The following is a 22,275-nucleotide window of genomic DNA, read 5'->3' on the forward strand; positions in this document are numbered from 1 at the left end:
TTATGCAGATAATTTTAATTGCAACACAGTCTGTTCTAACCTTCCCCTTCCTGAAGCCTCAAAGTGGGTGGGTGACAAAAACTGCTCCCCCACCCTGGTCATTGAAACTTGATATTTCTAGTGATATGTGTACCCACCCAAATCCTCACTAGTGTTAATCCAGAGTAGCTGGATTAATTTCCTGGATGGACACGTGAAAGAGTGATTCAGATGCCATGCTGGCAGTTATTGTAACATGGTTATTTCAAGCAATAATGTGGATGAAGACCCAGATTAACCAAGGAAGGGTGGTGCTGTGGTCTAAACCACAGAGCCTAGGGCTTGCTGATCAGAAGGTTGGTGGTTCGAATCCCCACAATGGGGTGAGCTCCCATTGCTTGGTCCCTGCTCCTGCCAACCTAGCAGTTCGAAAGCATGTCAAAGTTCAAGTAGATAAATAGGTACCACTTTAGCGGGAAGGTAAATGGTGTTCGCCAGAAGCGGCTTAGTCATGCTGGCCACATGACCTGGAAGCTGTACGCCAGCTCCTTTGGCCAGTAAAGCGAGATGAGCGCCACAACCCCAGAGTCGTCCACGCCTGGACCTAACAGTCAGGGGTCCCTTTACCTTTACCTTTACACAATGTTTATGCTAAGCCAGAGCTCACCATGACTCAGCCTTGGCCATGGGGTTTTTTGGTTCCAGAGCTCTACCACTCTACGTGCAGCAGAGAATATGCAGAGTGCTAAAAGAATATGGTACATCCCCACATGCTGAGGACCAGGGAGGATAAAGCTTCCAGCACACCTCTCTTTTCTTTCTATTTTGTTGTGTTAACCACCAGAAAGTGTCAGTTCCATGTGCTTCCTTGTTGGCTGACATGAGAAGCTGTGGAAAGTGGGTTGCTTCACCTGTTGGATTTCTACTGGTCAAGCAACTAAATGATTTAAAAAGATGCAAAGGTGGCACTCCAGGAGACCTCCCTGCATTCCTCATTCTTGGCCTTGTGCACTCTACATGCACACACCACCCCTGTTCCATTATCGGTTTTACATTCCCAGCATTTGGCCAAATCATTTAAGTTTGCCGCCAATTAGTCCAAGCCACATTTCCCCAAAGGGACCTGCTGCTGTCTTATTAAAGCTAATTGGAAGAGAGCTTCTGGCGGCTGAAGGTAGCCTGTTAACCCCTGGCTGTCTGATCCTTTGTTAAAAGTTTCTTGGACCCTCTCCTCACCTCAACCCAGCAACAGGGGTGAGGAATATTTTTCAGCCTGAGGGTTGCATTCGCTGTTAACCAGACCTCTGGAGTTGCCCCATTTTCTGCCCCCAAATCATCTCTAGATAAGGCGACTTAAAATTTATTTCCCCAAATTAAGCCTAACCCATGCGTAGGCAAACTAAGGCCCGGGGGCTGGATCTGACCCAATCGCCTTCTAATTCCGGCCTGTGGACAGTCTGGGAATCAGCATATTTTTACATGAGTAGAGTGTGTGCTTTTATTTAAAATGCATCTCTGGGTTATTTGTGGGGCATAGGAATTCGTTCATTTTTTAAAATATATATATAGATATATATATATATATATAGTCCAGCTCCCCACAAGGTCTGAGGGACAGTGGACCTGCCCCCTGCTGAAAAAGTTTGCTGACCCCTGGCCTAACCTTTTCCTCCCCAGCTGTGATGCTTCTGCAAACACCTCCATTCTCCATAGTATTTTTGAAAAAAATCCTAATGGATCCAGTAGAATACTTTTTTCAAGATTAAAACCTGCACAGGGTGGCAGGCAGCACAAGGAAGAGGCAATGCAGGCTAGAGAGGGGGCCACTGACCTGTGGGTCACTGGTTCCCCACCCCTGCAAAATAAGGTTGTGGATACAGCTTTGTTAAGTTAGTGGAGTAGGAATGGATTTCTACTCTGCAACTGTCTACCCACAGGAATTTCAGCTGTGTGACCTTCAGTGATTCATTTCGAAGAAGAGGTCTTCTGGATCCAGTTAGTTTGGATGAGAACTGGAATGACCAGTCTTGCTTCCTGATCTGTGCAAACTGGTTGTGGAGAATTGGCAGTTTGGATAGGTATGTGCTCATATAAGTACTTTTTCATAAAAATGCCATGGCTAAATTCTAGTACTGGGACATTTAGTTATTAGGGTTTTACTCTTCACTCCTAATCAATGTGTAATTGGAAAAGCTTTGCAAAAATAAAGAATGTCTTTAAATTTGCCTGAATTCAAGTCCCACTGATTTCCACAAGTGAAACAGATGCTTAACTCTCTTCCACTGAAATCACTGGGCCTTAAGAGTTCTTTTGGCTGGATTGCGCCTAGCCAAAGTTGTCATCCTAAACAGGTTTACTAAGAAACAATCCCCGTTGAGCTCAGTGGGATTTACTTCTGAATAATCATACTTTGGATTAGGCTGACACTTCCATAGAACTCAGACCATACTGAATACAGTGAATATTACCTACAGATACACCTGTGTGGGATCTGGCTGGACCTCATAGGAATGGAATGAAAAGAAAGCTTGCCAACTTCTTGAACGGCCCCTGCTTTTTTGTGCTTTTAACAACAGCCTGATCTCCTGAGGTTAGCAGATGAAAATGCCATGTAAAGCTTCACCAGCTAACTCCTACCTCTCCAGCTCCTGTCTGGGTGCTGTTAGGGGTGATCATATGGGGCACAGATTCCAAATCTTTTCCTATGTGCCCCAAGTGTTCCATGTGTGTGTGTCAGGGTGGTGAATTGGCAGCAGTGATCTGAATCATTGCATGAATACTCATTTGGGAAAATAAATTTAAGATCACCTTATCTAGAGATGATTGGGGGGCAAAAAATGGGGCAACGGAAAGAAAATTGAATTATAACAGGATCCATTGGAAAATTAATTAGGGCAAACAAATGGAAAAGGAACTGGTTTGGGGGCAGAGTGCAAAATAACCGAAGAAAAATTAATTTGGGGTGATTTGGATGGGAAGTCAGTTTGCTTGCCTTCTGTGACATTTAGATTTTAAATTCGCGCCCACAATACAAATGAGCATATTCAAATTTTCTGCAAATTCTGCCTATGGACATAGGTCTCAAATCTTTTAAGTACCTGAGAATGGCATTGGCTGCTGTTCAATTGAGAAAATCAGCCAAACCAGCTATTTCCTGGACATAACAGCATACGAGCAGCCTTGGTGGAACAAACCAAAGGCGTATGTAGTCTAAATCCTGCTTCTTACAGCAGGCCACCAGATGCCCTTGGGAAGGAAGCCCACCAACAGGATATGAGCACAATAGCTTTCTCCAGCTGCTAAACCCCGGCATCTGGTAATTCAGAGGCAGGCTGCCTCTGACCCTGGAAGTAGCATATCACAACTCAGCCAGTAGAACATGAAACTCTTAATCTCAGGGTCGTGAGTTCAAGCCTCATATTGGGCAAAAGATTCCTGCATTACATGGGGTGGACTGGATGACCCTTGGGGTCCCTTCCAACTCTACAATTCTATGATCTACTTTTCATCCTCACCTTCCACAAGTTTAGCCACTCCCCTTGATAAGCTGGCAACGCTACCAGAAAGAGGTATGGCACAAGATCTATCAGTAGCAAAGCGTGCTCTCAGTCAGTTAGGAAATCTCCATCAGTTAATCATATGAGTTTCAACTGATTCATTATCTGGTTAAAGCTGCATAAAGCAACATTATGAAGGGCAAAGGTACTGCATACAGTGCAGCAGTAGAGTGGTCACAGATGCGGCCAAAATAAAAAAAAGGAAGTGCATTCACACACACCCCACTACAAAAAGAAAGTTGCATAAAACTGAAGAGGCTAATTTATAGGTTCAATTAGAAATAATTACTATAATTTAAATAGAAACATGATATGTCTCACCATAGTTGGTATCTGAAGAAGTGTGCATGCACACGAAAGCTCATACCAAGAACTAACTTAGTTGGTCTTTAAGGTGCTACTGGAAGGAAATTTTTTTTTTTTTTTTTGACTATGGCAGACCAACACGGCTACCTATCTGTAACATAGTGGGGAATAAGAGTATAACCAGGTGATCTGTTGTGTGTGCCTGCTTAGTCAGTTGCCCAGGTGCTGTTCACTACTGATGGTGCTAACCACTTTGAGCCCCTCTCCTCGTCTCCCTTCTTGCAGTTATTTAAACAGAACGTGGACGGAATGGCTCTTCAAGTAGTGACTGACTGATAAATATTCCCCTGCTAGCAGATTGCAAGGTGGGGAAAACCCTGCTTGTCTTGATACAACCTTGATCTAGGATGGGGACCTGTAGCTCTCCAGATGTTGTTTGACTTCCAGCTGGAGTCTCAGAAGATTTTGAGGGCACTAGGTTGGAGAAGGTGGACTTAGGAGAACATTCTCCAAATGTTCTGTCAAGTTTTTCAATAGACCAACTGTTGAACAACTGCAGGAGGACAGTCCACCAGTGACACTGGGTATCCAGACATGATTTTTATTGTGCATTCATAATGATTAGTGCTTATGATGGAATAGAAGCAGTTGTACACAAAATCCCACTATGAGAAGATGTGCAGATGGCCCAGTGTAAACTAATTCAAAAGCAAAACAGAACAAAACCACAGTCCAGTATGGATGGTCCATCGACTCAGTTCATCCCAAGCTACCTAAAATTGTCAGTTCAGAGGTTGCAGCCCAATACACACTGACTTAGGAAAGAGTCCCATTGAAATGAATGGGTCTTGCTTCTGAATGGAAATGTAAAGGACTGCACTGTAAGGCAACAATCCTATGTAGCCTTACTAAGAATAAACTTCACTGAGCTTACTAGGCTTGCTCCAAAGTAAAAACATGAAGAATTGAGCTGTATGCTTCTCACCAAAGTGGACAGCTTCATGTCTTCCTGTGTTCCATGGACTGCTTTAATGTGGGGAATTAGCACAGGGGCCAGGACCTGACCTCTTCCTTTTGCACAGAGGCCCCAATCCAAATCACACACACACCATTATTTCTGAGGACAGAAAAATTTGTTGGAAGCTCCAAACACTGAATTCCTACATAAATCTAGCTGGGTAGTTAGTCGCAATGGACTTTGGCTGGACTTTGGCTATGGTTGCCAGTTCAGCAGGGGAAAAAAAGGACTGACATGCTCTTCTGCCTTTAATAACAGCTATAGAAACCAGCAAGTGAAACACTTGACAACATGGAAATTATCATTATTTATGTATTTAAGTCATTTTTACCCACTGTTTAAAAATAGAAAATTTTATCTCAATGTGGCTCCCAATATTAGAACACAACAAGAATACAACCAGAGAATTAAATATAAAAAGTATATAAAGCAGTATTTACTCATTAAAAACCACACAGAAGAAAAAAGCTATCAAAACCCACCTAAAGAGATTTATACTTGTCAATGCATATGGATCAAACTGTTACCAAAGGTACTGTAACAAAAAGCAGTAAAGATGTTGGCAAACCTGACTGGTGATTGTAAGACGATAAACAAAATACTGTGTAGAAGATTTTGGGGTATTAATTTATGGCAGAAACACATGCAACCCAAACCTATGCCTTGTTACTCAGAGATAATACCCACTAAGCCGATTCCCAAGTAAACCTGCATAGGAGGACCACTGCCTTAATTTGCATGATGAGTTATTTATTTCAAGCTTCTAGGAGTCTCTGTGAAAAAAAGGATTCTAAATATTCTAAACATGAAACACCGTGATGCATATTTTTACACTGCTGGCAGGGAAACACTTGGAGTAAAAAGTACACACACTTCAGGGGTGATGTTTTTTTTTTCCAGAGATGGTCACTTCCAGTTGGGTTGCCATGTTTGTTTTTAACTCACTCTGCTGCTGCGCCTAGAACAGCCACCCAGCATGCAAAACCAGCAGATACAAGCTTTTCCAGTTGTGGAGCAAAATTAAAGATGTTGTTAGATTACAGATCCCATCAGCACCAGCCAGCATAGCCAATGGCCATGGGAGCTGTCATCTAACAAGACCTGGAGGGCCACATGTTCCCCATCACAGAGCCAAGTGGTGGGGAGCATGTTATGGGGCATAGACAGGCAGGTTGCTGCAAAAGGCATAAGATCACCAGGATCAGTCACGAAAAAAAAGTCAGAACTCTTTCCTGGGAGGGGGTAATAATGCACTCCTCCATAATACTGGGAGGGGGACATCTGCAGAACTGATGACCAACAGCCCTCTGGAGCGCATACCCCAGAATTCCTTAGGACCTGTAGGAAAAAGACAAGTTCTGTGCATGCACACACACCATTCCCCACCCAGCCCCTTTAGTCCATTCGTTGCTGGGAGTGGGGTTGAATTAAAACCCAGCCTGGCCCTTTGTCGAACTTAAGAGAGTATCACAGCTGAGAGTAAATTGCAGCCGCTTGAATACAACCCAGGAGACCAGAAGGCTGCGCACCCTTCCTAGACAACATCCATATTGTTCGCAAAGAGAACATCTCCCGCCTTGAATAAGAACAAATGCTTCCCCCCCTCCCCGCCCGAGCCGGCTGTTAGTAGCTACTCACCTCCCCGCTTCTCCCTGCTGCCACTGGCGAAGAGCTGCTCCCCGCTGCCTCCTGCATGCATCCACCTGTCTCTCGCAGCCTTTCCCTGCTTCTGCTGTTGTAGAAAGATGCTTGCCAGGATCTGACGATGCAGCCTTAAACGAGCGGGGTGGGTACCAGCTGTCTCTCTCAGCAGTGGCAGCACAGCAACCCCTTCTGGAAATCACAGCTGGGGCGGAGGCAAGGGAAAGCCCAACTGTTGGACGGTGCTACTCTGAGCTGTGCTGTTCAGATGCAGCTGCTGCTCCGGTTAAGAAAACACTGGGTGCGTGCATACACACACACCTGTCCCCACCCTGCAGTGTTGCTTCCATCTCAGCATGCAAATCATCAATTGCCTTTTTTGCCCAGTGGGGATATCAGCTCTCGTTGTCTGGGTACCAGACTGGAACACAGAATCATAGAGTGTCAGGTTGGAAGGATGGCACACCAAAGGTCCTCTAGTCCAACCCTCTGCAATGCCAGAATCACAGCTAAAGATCCCTTGACAGGTGATCACCCAGTTTCTGTTTAAAAAATAGCAATGAAGGAAAGTCCAACACCTTCTTTAATGCAGGAGTGGTAAATCCTGTGGCTCTCCAGCTGTTGCTGAGGCTACATTTCTCACCAGTAGTCAAGCTGGCTGCAGAGGCTGATGGGAGCTGCAAATGCAAAACATCTGCAGGGCACTAGATTAGCTTCCCCTGATATACGGATGACCATATCACCTTATTAAATAAATGCTAGCTCATCAAATAAAGCTTAAGGATGCATTACATATATAGATCACCATAAACTGCTACAGTTCTTAGTTAAATCTCTTATTCTTTTATGGTGTTTTATTCCTCTGGACACGTATTTTAAGTACACTTAATTAGTATATTGACTGTTAAAACCCCGTATCAGTCATTTTTATTGTTTATGTAGAGAATTATGCAGAATTTCTGGTTTAATATGCTGGCTGTTTGCCGTAACAAACATTGACTGACTGACACATAGATCAGCTCCTGATGGGTAGACTGTTTTGCTTCCTTAATATTTATAAAAATGTTTATCTTTTGCTATTAATAATACTAATGAGGAGTCACAACAATTATACATAAATTCATGCAATAAAAACCAGTGCTTTTTTCTGGGGGTACTCAAGGGCACTGGCACCCTTTTTCTCCCTTTCAAATGTTAAAAGTGTGGCACTTACTGTAACAACTTCATGGTGAGCACCGGGCGCCTTTTTTTTCTTAAAAAAAAAAAGCACTTATTTTAAAAAGTATCAAAAAGTTAGAATCGGAGTTCAGCCAGCTGTTATGGAAATACAGTACATGTTCTTTAATTGCCTGCATAAGCCTGATGGAATCAAAAAGTTTTTAGCAGGCATTTAAAAGAAACAGAAAGTGCCTACTGAATCTCTATTGGCAGAGAGTTCCACAAGACACTGCCAATGACACTCACTGCCAGCTGGGCTGGGTGTGCCAGTTTTTCAATGGGGGTGGAAAACTAGCCTGCCCTTGTGCCTTTATCAGAAACTTTATCTGCAAGAATATCACGAGCTGAAGCATTCCAAACACAAAAAGAAATGTTAACACCCACTAACATTATCTATCACTACCTGCTACGAAGCTCATAACTAGAGTCGCTGGTTGAAACGTTGGCAACTCCAAATCTAAGCCAGGTTGATAAATACCATTTGAATTTAAACTTTATTGTTGTAGACTCAGAAGGGATCCTCAAGGGTCATCTAGCTCAACTCGCTGCAATGCAGGAATCTCGGCTAAAGCATCCCTGATACATGGTTATCCAACCTCTGATTAAAAGCCTCTAATGATCCTAGGGCTGTCCACCACCTAGGGAGTCTGTTCCACTGTCAAAACAGCTTTTGCCATGAAAAAGTTCTTCCTAGGGTTTAATCAATATTTGAATGTTTAATCAAAGTCTCCTTTCCTGGGTTTTCAAGGATGCTGTGCTTACTCAGAAAACATTCCTTAGAGCAAAGCCCCTTTTAAGAAGAGAGGAGTGGAGCCCTGCAGGCCATCTTTCAGCTCCCCATAGGTCTCCTTGTCCACAATGTGACCGGGGATCAATTAATTAATTCCTCACAGCTGGCCCAGCTGCAAATCCCTCAATTCCGGCCAGACTTTGTTCTGCCCTTCCTGTATGGGCCAGAAGGAGAAACTATTAACTATTTGTGTATTTTTTAGCGCCCTTGCCAAAACCATGCATGAGCAGGATATTCCTTTCCTGGAAAATGCTTTATGAAGATCATAACATATATTTGTCTTACTGAACGAACCTGCTTTTCTGAAACATTCTAGTCAAAGCAGCTATGAGAAATAAATAAATATAGCACATAAAATGTACAAAAACATTGAACGTGGCTGCACAATATATGCCACAAGAGTTTGAAAGTTAGATAAAAGATGCAAACAGGCGCTCCAACCTCTAATCAGCAAGAAACTCCAGGGGTTCCTGTGCTTCCTCGGGATTCAGTTTCCTTGGAATAGTCAACAGAGACCAACAGTTACACATATATACACCCTGAGCATAGTATGGAGGGGCTCGCAGAATTAACACCCCAGCAGATCTTGCTTCCCCATTAGGTTTCCAAGGGAGCTAAACAGGGCCATCTTTACCCGGGGGTGCAAGGGGTGCAGAGCACCCGGGTGCCGAATTCTGGGGGGTGCAAGGCACCCACCGGTGACGCCACCTAAGCTCTTAACTATCTACCTGTTATGAAATAATAAATAATTTTGATCAAGCTAGAAAAACAAAATACATATATACCTAGGTATATACAGTGGTACCTCGATTACATATGCTTCAGGTTACAGACTCCGCTAACCCAGAAATAGTGCTTCAGGTTAAGAACTTTGCTTCAGGATGAGAACAGAAAATCGTGCTCTGGCGGCGCGGCAGCAGCAGGAGGCCCCATTAATTAAAGTGGTGCTTCAGGTTAAGAACAGTTTCAGGTTAAGAACGGATCTCCAGAATGAATTAAGTACTTAACCCGAGGTACCACTGTATACCTAGGTAATACCTTGGTATATACCCAGGTAATATATACCTATATACCTAGTAGTTTATATGCTAAAGACTTCCCTGGATATGAAAGTCTGGCACAGAACAGACCTGCCTGTGTTTCTGGAAATCTGAGCCTCACTCCAAAAGCTCAGACACACAACTCTCATGTACCCAGCCACCATGGCCTATCGTTCCCTTTCCAAGGAGGGTGTGGCATCTAGCAAAGAGAGCTGGAAAAAGGCCCACCCACTTGCCCTGATAGGAACATCTGGAGGAACACAAGTACTCCACAACTGTTTTAAACTTCAGAGTCTTACAGACTCTGCTCAGCTCTTGTATATGGGATCAGTGCGCAGAAGAAGCAACAGTGGTAGGTCCTTCGCCTCAGGCTGCAAAATGTCATGGGCCAGCTCTTCTAACATAAATCAAAATAAAGAAAAAAGAAAAAACCTAGACTGTTCTCTAGGCCTAAAGTTCCAGAGAATCTTAGATCTTTTTCAATCTCTTGATTCAAATCATTCTTTTAAAGCTTGAGAGAAGCTGGATCTTTGCCACTTCCTGGCAGTGATCACTGTCAGTTGGTTCTCTGCAAAAGAAACGGCATGGCTTTAATAGGATTAGCCTTCTGAGACATGTCTTAAGAGGATTCAAGGAGGGCTTCCTTGATAGGCTTGACTCCAAAGCCCATCAATGATCTGTGAACTGATCTGGAGTGTTTGAAGAGCTGGTGATGTAGGTGGCTAAAAGGTAGGTCTGGATGCTGCCTCTGGACAGATGGCATACATGTATTAATTTATGGGTCCCCTTTGACGCACAAGGACAAACATACGAAATGAAAGGGATGGAGAAATGTTAGCATGCTGCATAATCTTATTTTACAGTAGGAGACTTTTCTCAGCTTCATACCGAGAGCAACTGAGATAGTAGAAATAAGGTTCCCTCTGCATTTTTTTTGGGGGGGGGATTTAACCTAGATCTTTACCCTCCCAGGTTCTACCAAAGCTTCCAAATTAATTTCCAATGAAGCCAATGGCTTCTAGGGCAGCCATTTCAAGCTCCAAAGTGAAACCTGAAGCACCTGTTTGGTCTCAGACATGCACAGATCTCCTGCATAGTGCAGAGTCAACTTGTGACATTCTGGAGGTGCACTGGTGGACGAATTGGGGTGGTCCGCCCGGGTGCCATCCCAGGTGGTGCTATCACAGCTGCCCGCGCCCCCCAGGATGCTCGGCGCTTGCAGCGCACCCCTGGCCCCAGGACGTGACCACTTGCCACTCCCCCCCCGATGTGTGCCATGCCCCCTGGGATGTACGCCAGCCACACCCCCAGATGTACATGCTCCTGGTGCCGGAGCAGGTAGCTCCGCCACTGTGGAGGTGTCTGTGCATCTAATAAATTCCATTTTAGTTGCTTTCTAGCAGGAAACCCTGCCAGGCCATTTCCCCAAAACCATGGTCACATGTTACACCACATGTGTGGGGAAAAGAACGCATGGCTGCTAAAGACATGGCTGATAAACAAGAAGTTCAACCCTGCTTTGGGTGTGCCAGCTACTTTGCATTTGGCCACAGTCCAGTATCCCTGCCTTTCCAGATTGAGTTCTGCCCAGGCCGCTAAGCAGGGTCGAAAACTTTTCATAGCCTGCAGGTTGGGACCAAAAATAGACTAGGATCTACTGGCAGATCTCTGGACATTTTGCAGTGGCATCAAAAATATCATTTTCCCTGCATACCAAATTAGACTGTTGAAGCATGGACTAACTAGGAGTCTGGGTTTCAACAAACTTCTGGTACTGAAAATAAATTCTGAGTCTCAGAATGTGCTCACAGACCACCTAATTCTTTTACTTCTTGCTTTGGTTGGTAGATCTTGTGGTTCTGTCACAGGAGCATGCTGGTCAGTAATCACACAGTTCAAAGATGGAGTTGATTCTTTATTAGCAAAAACACAATCTCCACAGACTTGATTGTCAGGCCTAATGAGCAGAGCAGCACATTTCCTGGCTGGATCTATACTCACTCTTTAAACATTCTTAGAACGATGTTTTTGATATTCTAAACATTAAGGCATTCTCTTTCCCCCGCTTCCTTTTCTACACGGTCTACCCACTTATTTGAAAGGGGAAATTATGCAGCGCCCTCTGGTGTCACATTTTAATAACTCATTATTGAAGTTTTAAAAGAACATCATATGGCTATAAGATTATCACAACCCTTTTGAAATTCATTTTTAGCATTAAAAACCATGAGTTCCTCCGTGAAAGTGGAGACTGAAAGTCCCTGCCTCCTCTGCCTTTTTCCTGCCTCTTCTGGTTCTGGGAGACAAGGGGGAGGGAAGCTTGTTGCAGCAGGAGAGGGAGATACCATGACTCTTCACCAGTCTGACTCATCTCTACCTCATGGCCTCCCTCATCTCACGCTCCTGCTTCAGCTTCTGCCTCCGATTCTGGACTTCTCTCTGCCACAGACTCTTCCAGCTCACTAAGTCCTGTGACCTCTTCAGCTTCTGAAACCTTTTCCTCCCAGTCTTCTCGCTCTCACCACTCACCGTTGTCCGACCACCACACCCTGACCTTTGAGCCTACTTCCCTCAGTTGTCTCCCTCTGCATCCAAACAGTCCATGACAGATTCTAGTAAAAAAGAAAAAGTAGATCTGGCAAGCCTGAAGTTTTCCATGCTAAGTATGGTCCCATCCACTCTTCTGTTTGCCCTGTCGCTTTCCCCAAGGAAAACCCATGGTTTACCACTGAATTGGAACAAACAGCAAATGGATTTTCCCTGGATTGCCATTTGATCCTATTTAGCACCAAAGAATGGGTTTTCCAGGGTAAAGCAGCAGGGCAATGCCCAAACTGCTTGGACCCCTGCCTAAACAACATGGGACAAGCAGAAGTGTAGATGAGCCCTATGCGTTGTGCTTTTCCTCAGGCCACATTCACACCACACATTTAAAGCACCATGATACCACAATAAACAATCATGGGTTCCCTCAAAGAATTATGGGAGCTGTAGTTTGTTAAGGGTGTTGGAGACCCCTATTCCCTTCAAAGAGCTACAATTCCAAGAGTTCCTTGGGAAAAGGGACTGAAAATTAAAGCACCCTGAGACTTGTAGGTCTGGGGGGGGCGGGATAGAGGGCTCCTAACATCCTCTCAGCACCCTTAACTGATGGGAGCTGGAGGGCACTGGCTTGGGGAAGGCTGTTGAAAGCTGCCCCCAACAAGCCATTGATTGCTTGATTACATATTAATTATTCCAGTGTGTTGGGAAAATTGTGGTTTCAGCTGTGGTGGCCCTGGAGCTAGCATTTTTGAGTGGGCTCAGTTTTGCAACACATCATCATAATCTCATTCTGCAAGGTAACTAAAGCAGTCTGAAGGATGAGGATCAGTGGTTGCTCTCTGCCTCCATCTGGAGGCAAAAAAGAAACACAAAAATATATTGTTTCCTTACTTTGCTGATACACATAGGGGGTTCATGACCATCAAACTGACCGTGAAACCTCTGATTACTCTGTTCAAGGCAAATTATGCAATGTGGAACAGCAGATTATTGTTTTTCTAAGTGCCTATTTTGCAGGGGAAACATCTTGTACTTTGTTCCCCCATACCCATAAATCTACAACTTGGAGTATGCAGACTTGTGATGTTCTATGCTGTGAAATTAACAATTAACTTCTGAAGAAACAACTCTCTTTTTCTGTGTTTCAGCAAAGGCACCATATGAGGTGCCAGGCAAAAGTCCAAAAACAAAAAATGCTGCAGACTTGCAGACATTGCTCTATCATGAAACTGACAGAGGAGAATGTACAGTGGTACCTCAGGTTAAGAACTTAATTCATTCTGGAGGTCTGTTCTTAACCTGAAACTGTTCTTAACCTGAAGCACCACTTTAGCTAATGGGGCCTCCTGCTGCTGCCACGCCAACGGAGCACGATTTCTGTTCTCATCCTGAAGCAAAGTTCTTAACACGAGGTAATATTTCTGGGTTAGTGGAATCTATAACCTGAAGCGTATGTAACCTGAAGCGTATGTAACCCAAGGTACCACTCTATTTTGGAATGTGCTGAGTGGGGGTGGGCAGAAAACTTCACTTTTGCAAGCTGCAACTTTTCAGGCCTGCCTGGCACACACAGACCTTGTTCTGCAAAAAGCGTGGTGTTTTTTGTACTGCAAGCTGGCCATTCTGTTGAAGCAATGGCTTTCATTTACTGATACAGAGGCTGTTGGGTAGGAAATGGAGCATTACTTGATGAATGGTAGAGAATGTAAGACATAAAAAGGAAAGTGGATGGACAGAAATCTCCTGAAGCCATCTGGACTTCTCAGATGGTTTGAAATAAGGTGCTGGTCTGTTCTAAAAGGGCACCAGGGAGCAAATTCAGCAGCCCCATGAAGACTCGCTCTTCAGTTCTCAGTCAGACAAACGTCAGTTCGAGTTTTAAGCAGATTGTCCTTTGCTCAGATTGGGCACTAAAGAACAGGTTTCGGGGGGGGGGGCAAAAAAAAGGAGCTCAGACCTAGAGCTTTAAAGTTTGGACCATGCCTGGGAAGAGGGGGGGAAAGTAAGTGTGGATAAGCCCAAAGACTATGCTTGTTTCCTGCACTCCTGTTGTCCTATAATCCGTGCCAAATTTTGGCCTTGCACAGGGCGCTATATTACAGAAGATTACCAAAGCCCGCCCCTGTTCTTATAAGCATGTCTGCTTGGAATTACAAACTGATGGAAGGGGAGGGGGCTGCTGTGCTGGAGTCGTGTTTGCAGGCTTCTCATAATGGGCATCTGGTTGGCCACTGTGAGAACAGGATGCTGAACCAGATGGACCATTAGGCTGATCCAGCAGGCTCTCCTTATGTTCTTGTGATAGGGAATGAAGCAGGAGGTCTGCCCTAGGTCTTTTGCCGATGAGGACAGTACGTATAACCACCATTCCCAGATAAAATGATGAAGACAAAATTTCGTGGATGTACAACGAGGACGGAGGGAGACACCTCCTACTACCATACCCTACAGGTAGCGGAAACCAATTCGGGAGTTAACCCCACTGAACTAAGAAATGGGATCTACGCCTAACTAAGTGTACACAGGATCATATCGCGGTGCCACAATCCTCCTTGGCTCACTTCTCCTGTTCCTCCTTGGGAAACGTGGTTCTATTTCTTTGTTACGTACAATTATTGCCTTCCGGGGAGGTAGAACAAAAACTACAACTCCCAGGCTCCCACGCGGAAAGAACGCGCGTCGCTCGCGTACGGCAAAAACAATCTCGCGATACCGAACGACTACGAGGAACGTGGAGAGGGGGGGAAAAGAGATTTGCGCCTGCGCAGTAAGTGGAAGAAGTAACAAACGTAGAGAAGGGGCGGGGCTCACCCTCCTCAGTCCCAGCCCCGCCGCCATCTTGTTTCACCGCCACTTTGCGCTCGCGCCGTCCGTCACATCCCCGCCCCCCCTTCCTCGTTGCGTCCGGGAGCGCGCGGGCTGCGGTTGACGCAATAGCACTCGCACCCGCCACCGGAGCGCAGCGGAAGCCACGGACTCTTGATTAGCTTGGTGAGTCTGGGATGGATCTTTTTTGTTTGTTGGTTGGGGGGGTAGATCTCGTAGAGAGGAGTAGCAGCAGTTGGACTCTGTTTTTCCCCTCCCCCTCTCTCGGCGCCGCCATTCCCTCCCTTCCCGCTTCTGATTGGTTGGATGGGCCCTCCGGTGTTGTCTCTGATTGGCCGGCAGTGGGGTAAGGCGGGCGTCCGGAACTCCAGCTCGGCGATTGGGTGAGTGCCGGCGGCGGACCGTGGAGAGAGCAGGATGCAACGGAAATCGCGTGTTTTCCCCGCCCCCGCCCCTTTCTGATGCCCTTAAGCGCCCAACGGTATTGGGGCGGGGCTGAGTGCGAGCGCGTGCGTCTGAAAGGGAATGCATGGAAGTTTATGGAAGTAACCAGGATAGAGGGTGGGAGAGAGCGGGAGAAGTTGTCGGAGTGGGGCTGAGGGCAAGGTGATCAGGGGAGTTCAGGCTTTGGAGTCTCAGTAGACCTTGAGGCATCAATATCCTGTGCACGCTTAAGGTGGTTGGACAGAAGGAGCCAAGTGGGGCCTCAGAGTAAGCATGTTATAGGGATGCAGGACCTAGAATCCTGAGAAAGAGGCAGTGGGCACAGTAGTTAGAGTAGCTCACATCTGTCAGCCATGAAGCTCAGTGTGTGACCTTGAGCTATGTGTTCTCCTCTCAGCCTTACCTACCTCTTAGATCCAGTGTGGTATAGTGGGTAGATTATTAGACTAGAACCCAAATTCCTATGCACCCATGAAGCTCACTAGGTAACTTTGGGCCACACACTGTCTCTCAGTCTCACCTGCCTCACAGTGCTGTTGCGGGGATAAAATAGAGTGGGGGAGATCGATGTATGCTAATGTGAGCTAGGTGGAGGAAGGATGAGATATAAATGTAATAAAGAATAAATGAACCAGGTTGTTGTGAGGATGGGGAGAGGGGTAGTAAAGGGCCATGTATATTGCCCTGAGCTCATTGGAGGGCTATTGTGATATTTAAATAAAGAACGAAGCTGCCTCAGACATTACATTCATCCTTTTCCATTCATCCAAGCCTTGACTTTGTTTTTGACCTGATTTTATTTAAAGCATCTTTGTACCTTGCTATTCAGCTGAAAAGATTCCTAGATAGGCTTACAGGCCAGTAAGAAGCAATACAGGTTTATAATCTATAAAACATTAATGATGCACATGGAAAAGGGATTGAGGAGGAAAGGAAGAAAATAAGCAAACTCTGCATAGAAGCTTTTATTATATTTTAAGACCCAAGGAAGTTATGTTCAACTGCTTTTGTGATTTCCCTCCCTTTGCTGCTCTGATAGATTTTGTGACACTTCATTTTTTCATTTGTGTATTGCTTGTTTAACTTTGATAAAACATTTATTGTGCAGGCATATCTCATTTTATCGCACTTCACTTTATTGGACTTCACAGATACTGTTTCTTACGAGGATGCAGTTGCAGGCAGCTTTGCTGCTTCCAGGGGAATGAAGCCCTATGGTGCGTAATAATAAATTATTATTATTATGCCAACCCTCTTTGGGCAACTGAAGTGAAGCTGGCTGGGGCTGGGGCAAGGTTTTTCCCCTCCTGCCCCTGCAGCTGGGGGGGGTAGCTTAATAGACTACAGTATAGTGTAAATATTACTTTTATATGCACTAGGTAACTGAACCAAAAAGAGTGTGAATCACTCTATTGCAATATTTGCTTTACTGTGGTGGTCTGGAACTAAACCTGTAATATCTCCAAGGTACCCCTGTATACTTCCCAAGCTTCACCCAAACAATTTTCATTGCTTCCTCATAACTTGATTTAATCCTCTTGTTGTAAGTGGCTTTGAATATGCTGTCTTATAGAAAGGCATAGAAATGGGAGCATATTTGCATGGGAGCAAGTAAAGGTATCTTAATAGGAACATATTTTACGACAGAGTTTTCCTAGCAAACCAGAGGTTAAACTAACCCCAGGAGGAGCTTGCAGCCGACAGTGTCACGACACAGTTTGGAAAGCTCTGCTGTAATGCATTGGAAGAGAGAGATGGAGGGGCAGTTGCAACTGCCTTGCAAGACTGCCTTGCAACATTCCACATTTTAGCCTTTAAGCTTTTAATCCTGTGTGAATATGAATATAGTCAGCTACTTTTAAATGTCGTTTTTGAGTAAATGTCGTTTTGGAGGTTACTACTACAGTGGACGCTCGGGTTGCGAACGTGATCCATGTGGGAGGCACGTTTGCAACCCGCAGCACCATGTCTGCGCACGCGCATGGTTGCGAATCGGCGCTTCTGTGCAAAGCGCGATTGCCGAAACCCGGAAGTAACCCGTTCTGGTATTTCCGGGTTTCGGCGCATCCGTAACTCGGAAAAACGCAACCTGAAGCGTCTGTAACCCGAGGTATGACTGTACTTAGAGATATTAGCAAATAGGTGAAGCATTTGCCATGTTATAGCTGCTCTTGCGGCAAGTAACATGACACTGGGAATTGAAATACAGTGGTACTGCTGGTTGTGGATGGGATCCGATCTGGAGCTCTGGTCGGATCCTGAGGTTTCCGCAACCGGAGGGACTGCTTCTGTGCATGCATGCGGCATGGTAGAGTGTTTCTGCGCATGCGTGCGTGGCGAAACACTCCTGGGTTTGCTGCTTTCGCAACCCGAAGTTTACGTTACCCAAGGGTAACGTAAACTGAGATGCTACTGTACTATGTATAATTATTTGCCTTCCCTTAAAACATATATATATATGGCCCTTTAATATTAAGTTCTTTATGAAGATGTTTTTGGAAAAGCATTTAATAATACCGTTCATATAAAGTCTTTAAAGTATTTTGTACAATTAAAGTAAATAAGTAGGATAAATAGTGATAAATTACAACACTTCAGCTATAAACATGTAGAACTCAGTGGCTGTTTTCTAAAAACAGTACATGCACTATGTGGGAGAAAACACTAAACTTGAAACTCCAGATTTTATGTTAAGGGAAACATTACTACACCTTGAAGTGTTCTGTCAAGCAAGTTTCCAGCTTGACTGCTATTATCTTCCTTTAATGTCCTGGCCTTAACTAGGCAGCCCAGGGCTATATTTGACTCATAGTGACTTTGCTTGTGATTTCTGTGTCCTTGTCCTTCTGTAACAACACTGATCTATTCTCAGCAGGTAGTATTGTCTAGTTAAAATGAGCATGTGCTAGGAATGCAGGTGGGTGTAAATCAGGGGTTGGCAAAGTTTTTGTGGCTTGGGCCGGTTCATGGTCCCGCAGACGCCGCGGTGGGCTGGAGTGCGCACGCATGCATGCGCAAATGCTATTTCCAGTGCGGAGGAAGCGTGCCCAGCTTCCCATTGGCTGCAGGAGCTTCCTGCAGCCAATGGGAGCCAGCCAGCACTGCGGAAGGTGGTCCCCGCTCTACTCCACGCCAGTTTAGCACGGCGCACAGGAGCCGACTGAGCGGGCGGTGGGGGTCCATGGGCTGGTTAAACAACCCCCATGGGCCGCTTGTGGCCCATGGGCCTTAGGTTACCGACACCCTGGTGTAAACTGAGGCAGTTCAGTTGCATTAGAGGCAATGGGAAGGGGACCTGTGTATGCTATGAACCTCTGAGCTGAAGGTTGTGTTATACTGTGTAGTGCACTTCTGTGCGCTATGGCGTGAATCCCCCTGAAATCAGTGGAACTGACTTACTAATAAGCATGCATATGATTTTTGCAGTTCATCCCATTCAATTCACCTACTACTCTGATACAGAGGTGGAGAACCTGTGGCCTTCCAGATAACTCACTGGTAGAGCCTTGCGTACAAATGGTCCCTGATTCAGTCCCCAGAATCTTCAGACAGGGCTGGGACTGTTCCTCATTTGAAACCCAGAGAGCTGCTGCCAGTGAATGAATGAATGAATGAATGAATGAATGAATGAAATGGATTACTCGCCCTTCACCAGCAGGTTCTGGGATAGTTTACAGCAGCTTGAAATTCAGTGTTTAAAACAAATCACAGGAAACACATATTGTCAATAGCCAGGGTAAAGATGTGCATCTTTAGCATTCATCGAAAGCTGTGTAGTGGGTTGGGAGATGCAACTCTATGGGGATGGTGTTCCACATCTTAGGTGCTGCCACAGAAAATGCTGTTTCTCAGGCTGCCACCACCTGAAACTTCTGAGGGTGGCAGAGTTACCTTGGCTGCTCTTAACACATGAGAGGGTCTCTAGGGAAACACCTCTGATATTTGGGGCATCAGTTGTTTACAATTTTAAACAGTAGCATGAGCACCTTCAATTGGGCCCAGAAACAAACTGGCAGCCAGTGTTTAGATAATATGGACCTAGATGGAACAATATCTGACTCTGTATAGGGCAGCTTCCTATGCTGGTTTGCAGTTCCTGTTATCCCTGACATTGTCCATGTTGACAGTGGCTGATGGGAGTTGGAGTCCAACAACATCTGGGGGGCACCAGCTTCCTCACTCTGGCTCTAATGTAATCTGACACCATCATAGCTGTCTTAAGAGTTTTTTGTACTGTTAGGCAATGCAAACAAACTACTGATTCTGGAGCAGGAAGAGAACATGCAATGTTTCATCTTATAAAAGCTCGTTTTCAACATCCGTCACAACCATGAACATTATCTGTCTAAACAGTTTGACAAGCACAAGGACTTCCAGTGATGCAATAGAACTTTCCTTTCCCTGTGTACCTCCGCATGCCTGTAAATCTGCTCTGTAGGGTTGAAGGAACTCCTGGAACAGGTTTAGAGGAGAGCAAGCAGGCAGGAAAGTTCCATTATGCAATTAAAAGTTATTGTGCTAGCGAAGCTGTATAGTTGGATTCCATCCCATGTTTTTAAAATCGGGATCATGGCCCTGTTTGACTCTTATTCTTTGTTGATAACAGTTTCTGCCTAGGAGGTATGGATTATGGGTTTTTTGTTTTCTATTTCCAAATCATCATGTAGTAGTGTCTTAGCCCTAAGTTTTTGCCCCAGGTTGTCCAAAGTAATCTTCTTCACTGTCTCTACTTGGTTTATTCTCCTGATCTTGTTGAACATCTCGGCATCAGTTTTTGAAGTATAGGCCTCAGAGGCCTCCCATTCTTGATCTTGGATTTTCTGTTGTAGGACTCCTTTTTCAGCCTCTGAGATTTCCAGATTGTCTTTGGAGATCTTTATTACTCCACTATATTGATTTATTTTCAGCCTCAGCTTGCCTCAAATTATTTCTCCTGCAGGAACTTCTGATTTTCTTGGTCATATGATTGTCTTGCCTCAAGATGTCATAATAGTGGCTCTCTGTCTTCTTTTCTTGTGGCAGTATCAGCTACATATCTGGATGCCCTGCTTTGAAAGGGATTTCATACAGTTATTGGGTTAATACTTTGTGCTGGATGTGTTTCACACTATGAGGCAAGGATCAAAACCAGAATCAAACACAGTGATGCTTTCTAATGGCCCTGGAGGTCCATTCTCCTCCAAAGAGGATCTTTTGGGCAACAGTGTTCAAAACTCCCATTGTTCTAGGTGCATTTGGCAACAGGGAATTTCATTAGCGCAAGCAATTTCTGAGCTCTGGGTGCAGTACTGCACCTAAAATTTCAGTGGGAGGAAAGGAGGACCTTTTTCTGCCTCCCCAATTCCAGCTACTCTCTGAAGACTGGCGAAGAGACCCTCTTAAGATTATTAAGGAGGTGGGCAGGGGAAGGACTAGACCATGTGCAAAATGAACATAATATTTTAGCTGCAGTTCATTCATTTTCAGCTTGGTGTTCTTTCTTTTTTAAAAGCGTATCTAGACATTCCGTTGTTGCACCCATAATCTAGGTTTAAGGTGCCATTTAGCTCCTAGCTTTCATATCTCAGTTTCTAACACCGGTGGGCAGACTTGGCCTGAAGCTATCCCTCTTTCGTAACTAGGGTTTGCTTTTTCTACTAAACCCATATTTTCTATTGCTTACTCTGCTTTTTCTGTCAGTCCCTGTAGAGGTTCCACTTTGAGAGTATGTATGTGTGCCTTGCTCTCCTCCAAAACGTGCCTTATTTCCTCTGAGTTTTTTGTTCCCTTTTGGCCTTTTTCTTTACTGTTTCTTACACTCTGACCTTCCGCACCCCCCTTTCTTCTCCTGATTTGGTCCGTTTTTCTTCTCCAGAAATTAGGGACAAGTTTGCTTCTCCACTGCAGTCTAAAACTCCCGCTTTGCCTCTTGTTTCTCTTGACCAAGCTACACAATTTAATTAGATGTGAGCTGTGAAAGCAGTAGAAGTAAATAATACTTCATAGCAGCCGCCTATTCTTAAAGGTATGCTACCTTTGAACATGGGGAAGAGCCATAGCTCAGTGGGAGAGCATCTACCATGCATATACAGAATGTCCTGGGCTCAATCCCTGGCATCTCCAAGAAGAGTTGGGAACATAGCTGTCAACTTACAGATTTGAAAATAAGGGATCAGCAGCCAAAATAAGGGATCAACAATTACTTTGATAGAATACATATTTTGTTGCATGCAAATGGCTTTAGATACCTATTAGGTCCATAAATTACCATATAGCATATATTCAACACAAAAAAACAACAACAAATTGTTGTTGACAAAGCACAGCTGGACATAGAAAGGGCCCCATTACCTTCAGTAGCTTATTTAAGGGATATCATCAATAAGGGACAGCAGCGGGACATGGCGCTGGGATAAGGGACTGTCCCGCCAAATAAGGGATGCTTGACAGCTATGGTTGGGAATGTCCTCTGTCTGTAACTCTGGAGAGCTGCTGCCAGTCAGGGTAATGCTAAGCTGAAAGGGCCAGTGGTCTGACCCTGTGTAAGGTAGCTTTTTAGGTTCCTATCGCCGGAGCAATTTCAGTGGTTATTGCCAATGATTTTAATCTGTACTTTGGACCCATGAACAGAAGTTTAAAAAGTTGATTCTTCCTTCCCTGCTCCTATTATCAACTTAACATCACAGTGTTTCACAGAGTGTTATGAGCCTTAAATAACCTTTTTATCTGTAAACAGTGTGATAATGCACAGTAGCCAGTATGGTTTTTATCTGTGCAAGCAGCCACTTTGTGCGAGTTATTTCCATATGTGGACTTTTTCCACTAAAGCAGCGGACTTTTCCCACTAAAGCAGGTATTTCGTTGAAATGAAAGGCGACATACAAATTATTTTGATCAAGTAAATGAAAAGCTACAAATAAACAAATCTACGTG

The 22,275-nt window shown here is 44.7% G+C and overlaps 2 protein-coding genes across 5 annotated transcripts in view; one reads left to right on the forward strand and one right to left on the reverse strand.

The window, feature by feature from the left end:
• Positions 1 to 14,969, reverse strand: part of RIMS3 (regulating synaptic membrane exocytosis 3) — a 71,462-nt gene extending 56,493 nt beyond the window's left edge. The window contains exon 1 of one of the 3 annotated variants that reach the window (XM_053398933.1): positions 14,905 to 14,969. In XM_053398933.1, coding sequence (XP_053254908.1) covers positions 14,905 to 14,931 — 27 coding nt within the window. In that variant the 5' untranslated portion in view covers positions 14,932 to 14,969. Of the gene's footprint in view, positions 1 to 6,498; positions 7,041 to 14,904 lie in introns of those variants that run through there. The other 2 variants (XM_053398932.1, XM_053398937.1) reach the window with 2 other exon arrangements.
• Positions 14,970 to 14,976: 7 nt separating this feature from the next.
• The window catches only part of NFYC (nuclear transcription factor Y subunit gamma), a 51,928-nt gene continuing 44,629 nt past the window's right edge, over positions 14,977 to 22,275 (forward strand). For both annotated transcript variants that reach the window (XM_053398938.1, XM_053398939.1), the window contains exons 1-2: positions 14,977 to 15,084; positions 16,515 to 16,580. In XM_053398938.1, the coding sequence (XP_053254913.1) occupies positions 16,568 to 16,580 (13 nt within the window). In that variant the 5' untranslated portion in view covers positions 14,977 to 15,084; positions 16,515 to 16,567. The remainder of the gene's footprint in view (positions 15,085 to 16,514; positions 16,581 to 22,275) is intronic.

Source organism: Podarcis raffonei, chromosome 8, assembly GCF_027172205.1.
Source record: "Podarcis raffonei isolate rPodRaf1 chromosome 8, rPodRaf1.pri, whole genome shotgun sequence".
NCBI classification, from domain to species: Eukaryota; Metazoa; Chordata; class Lepidosauria; order Squamata; family Lacertidae; genus Podarcis; species Podarcis raffonei.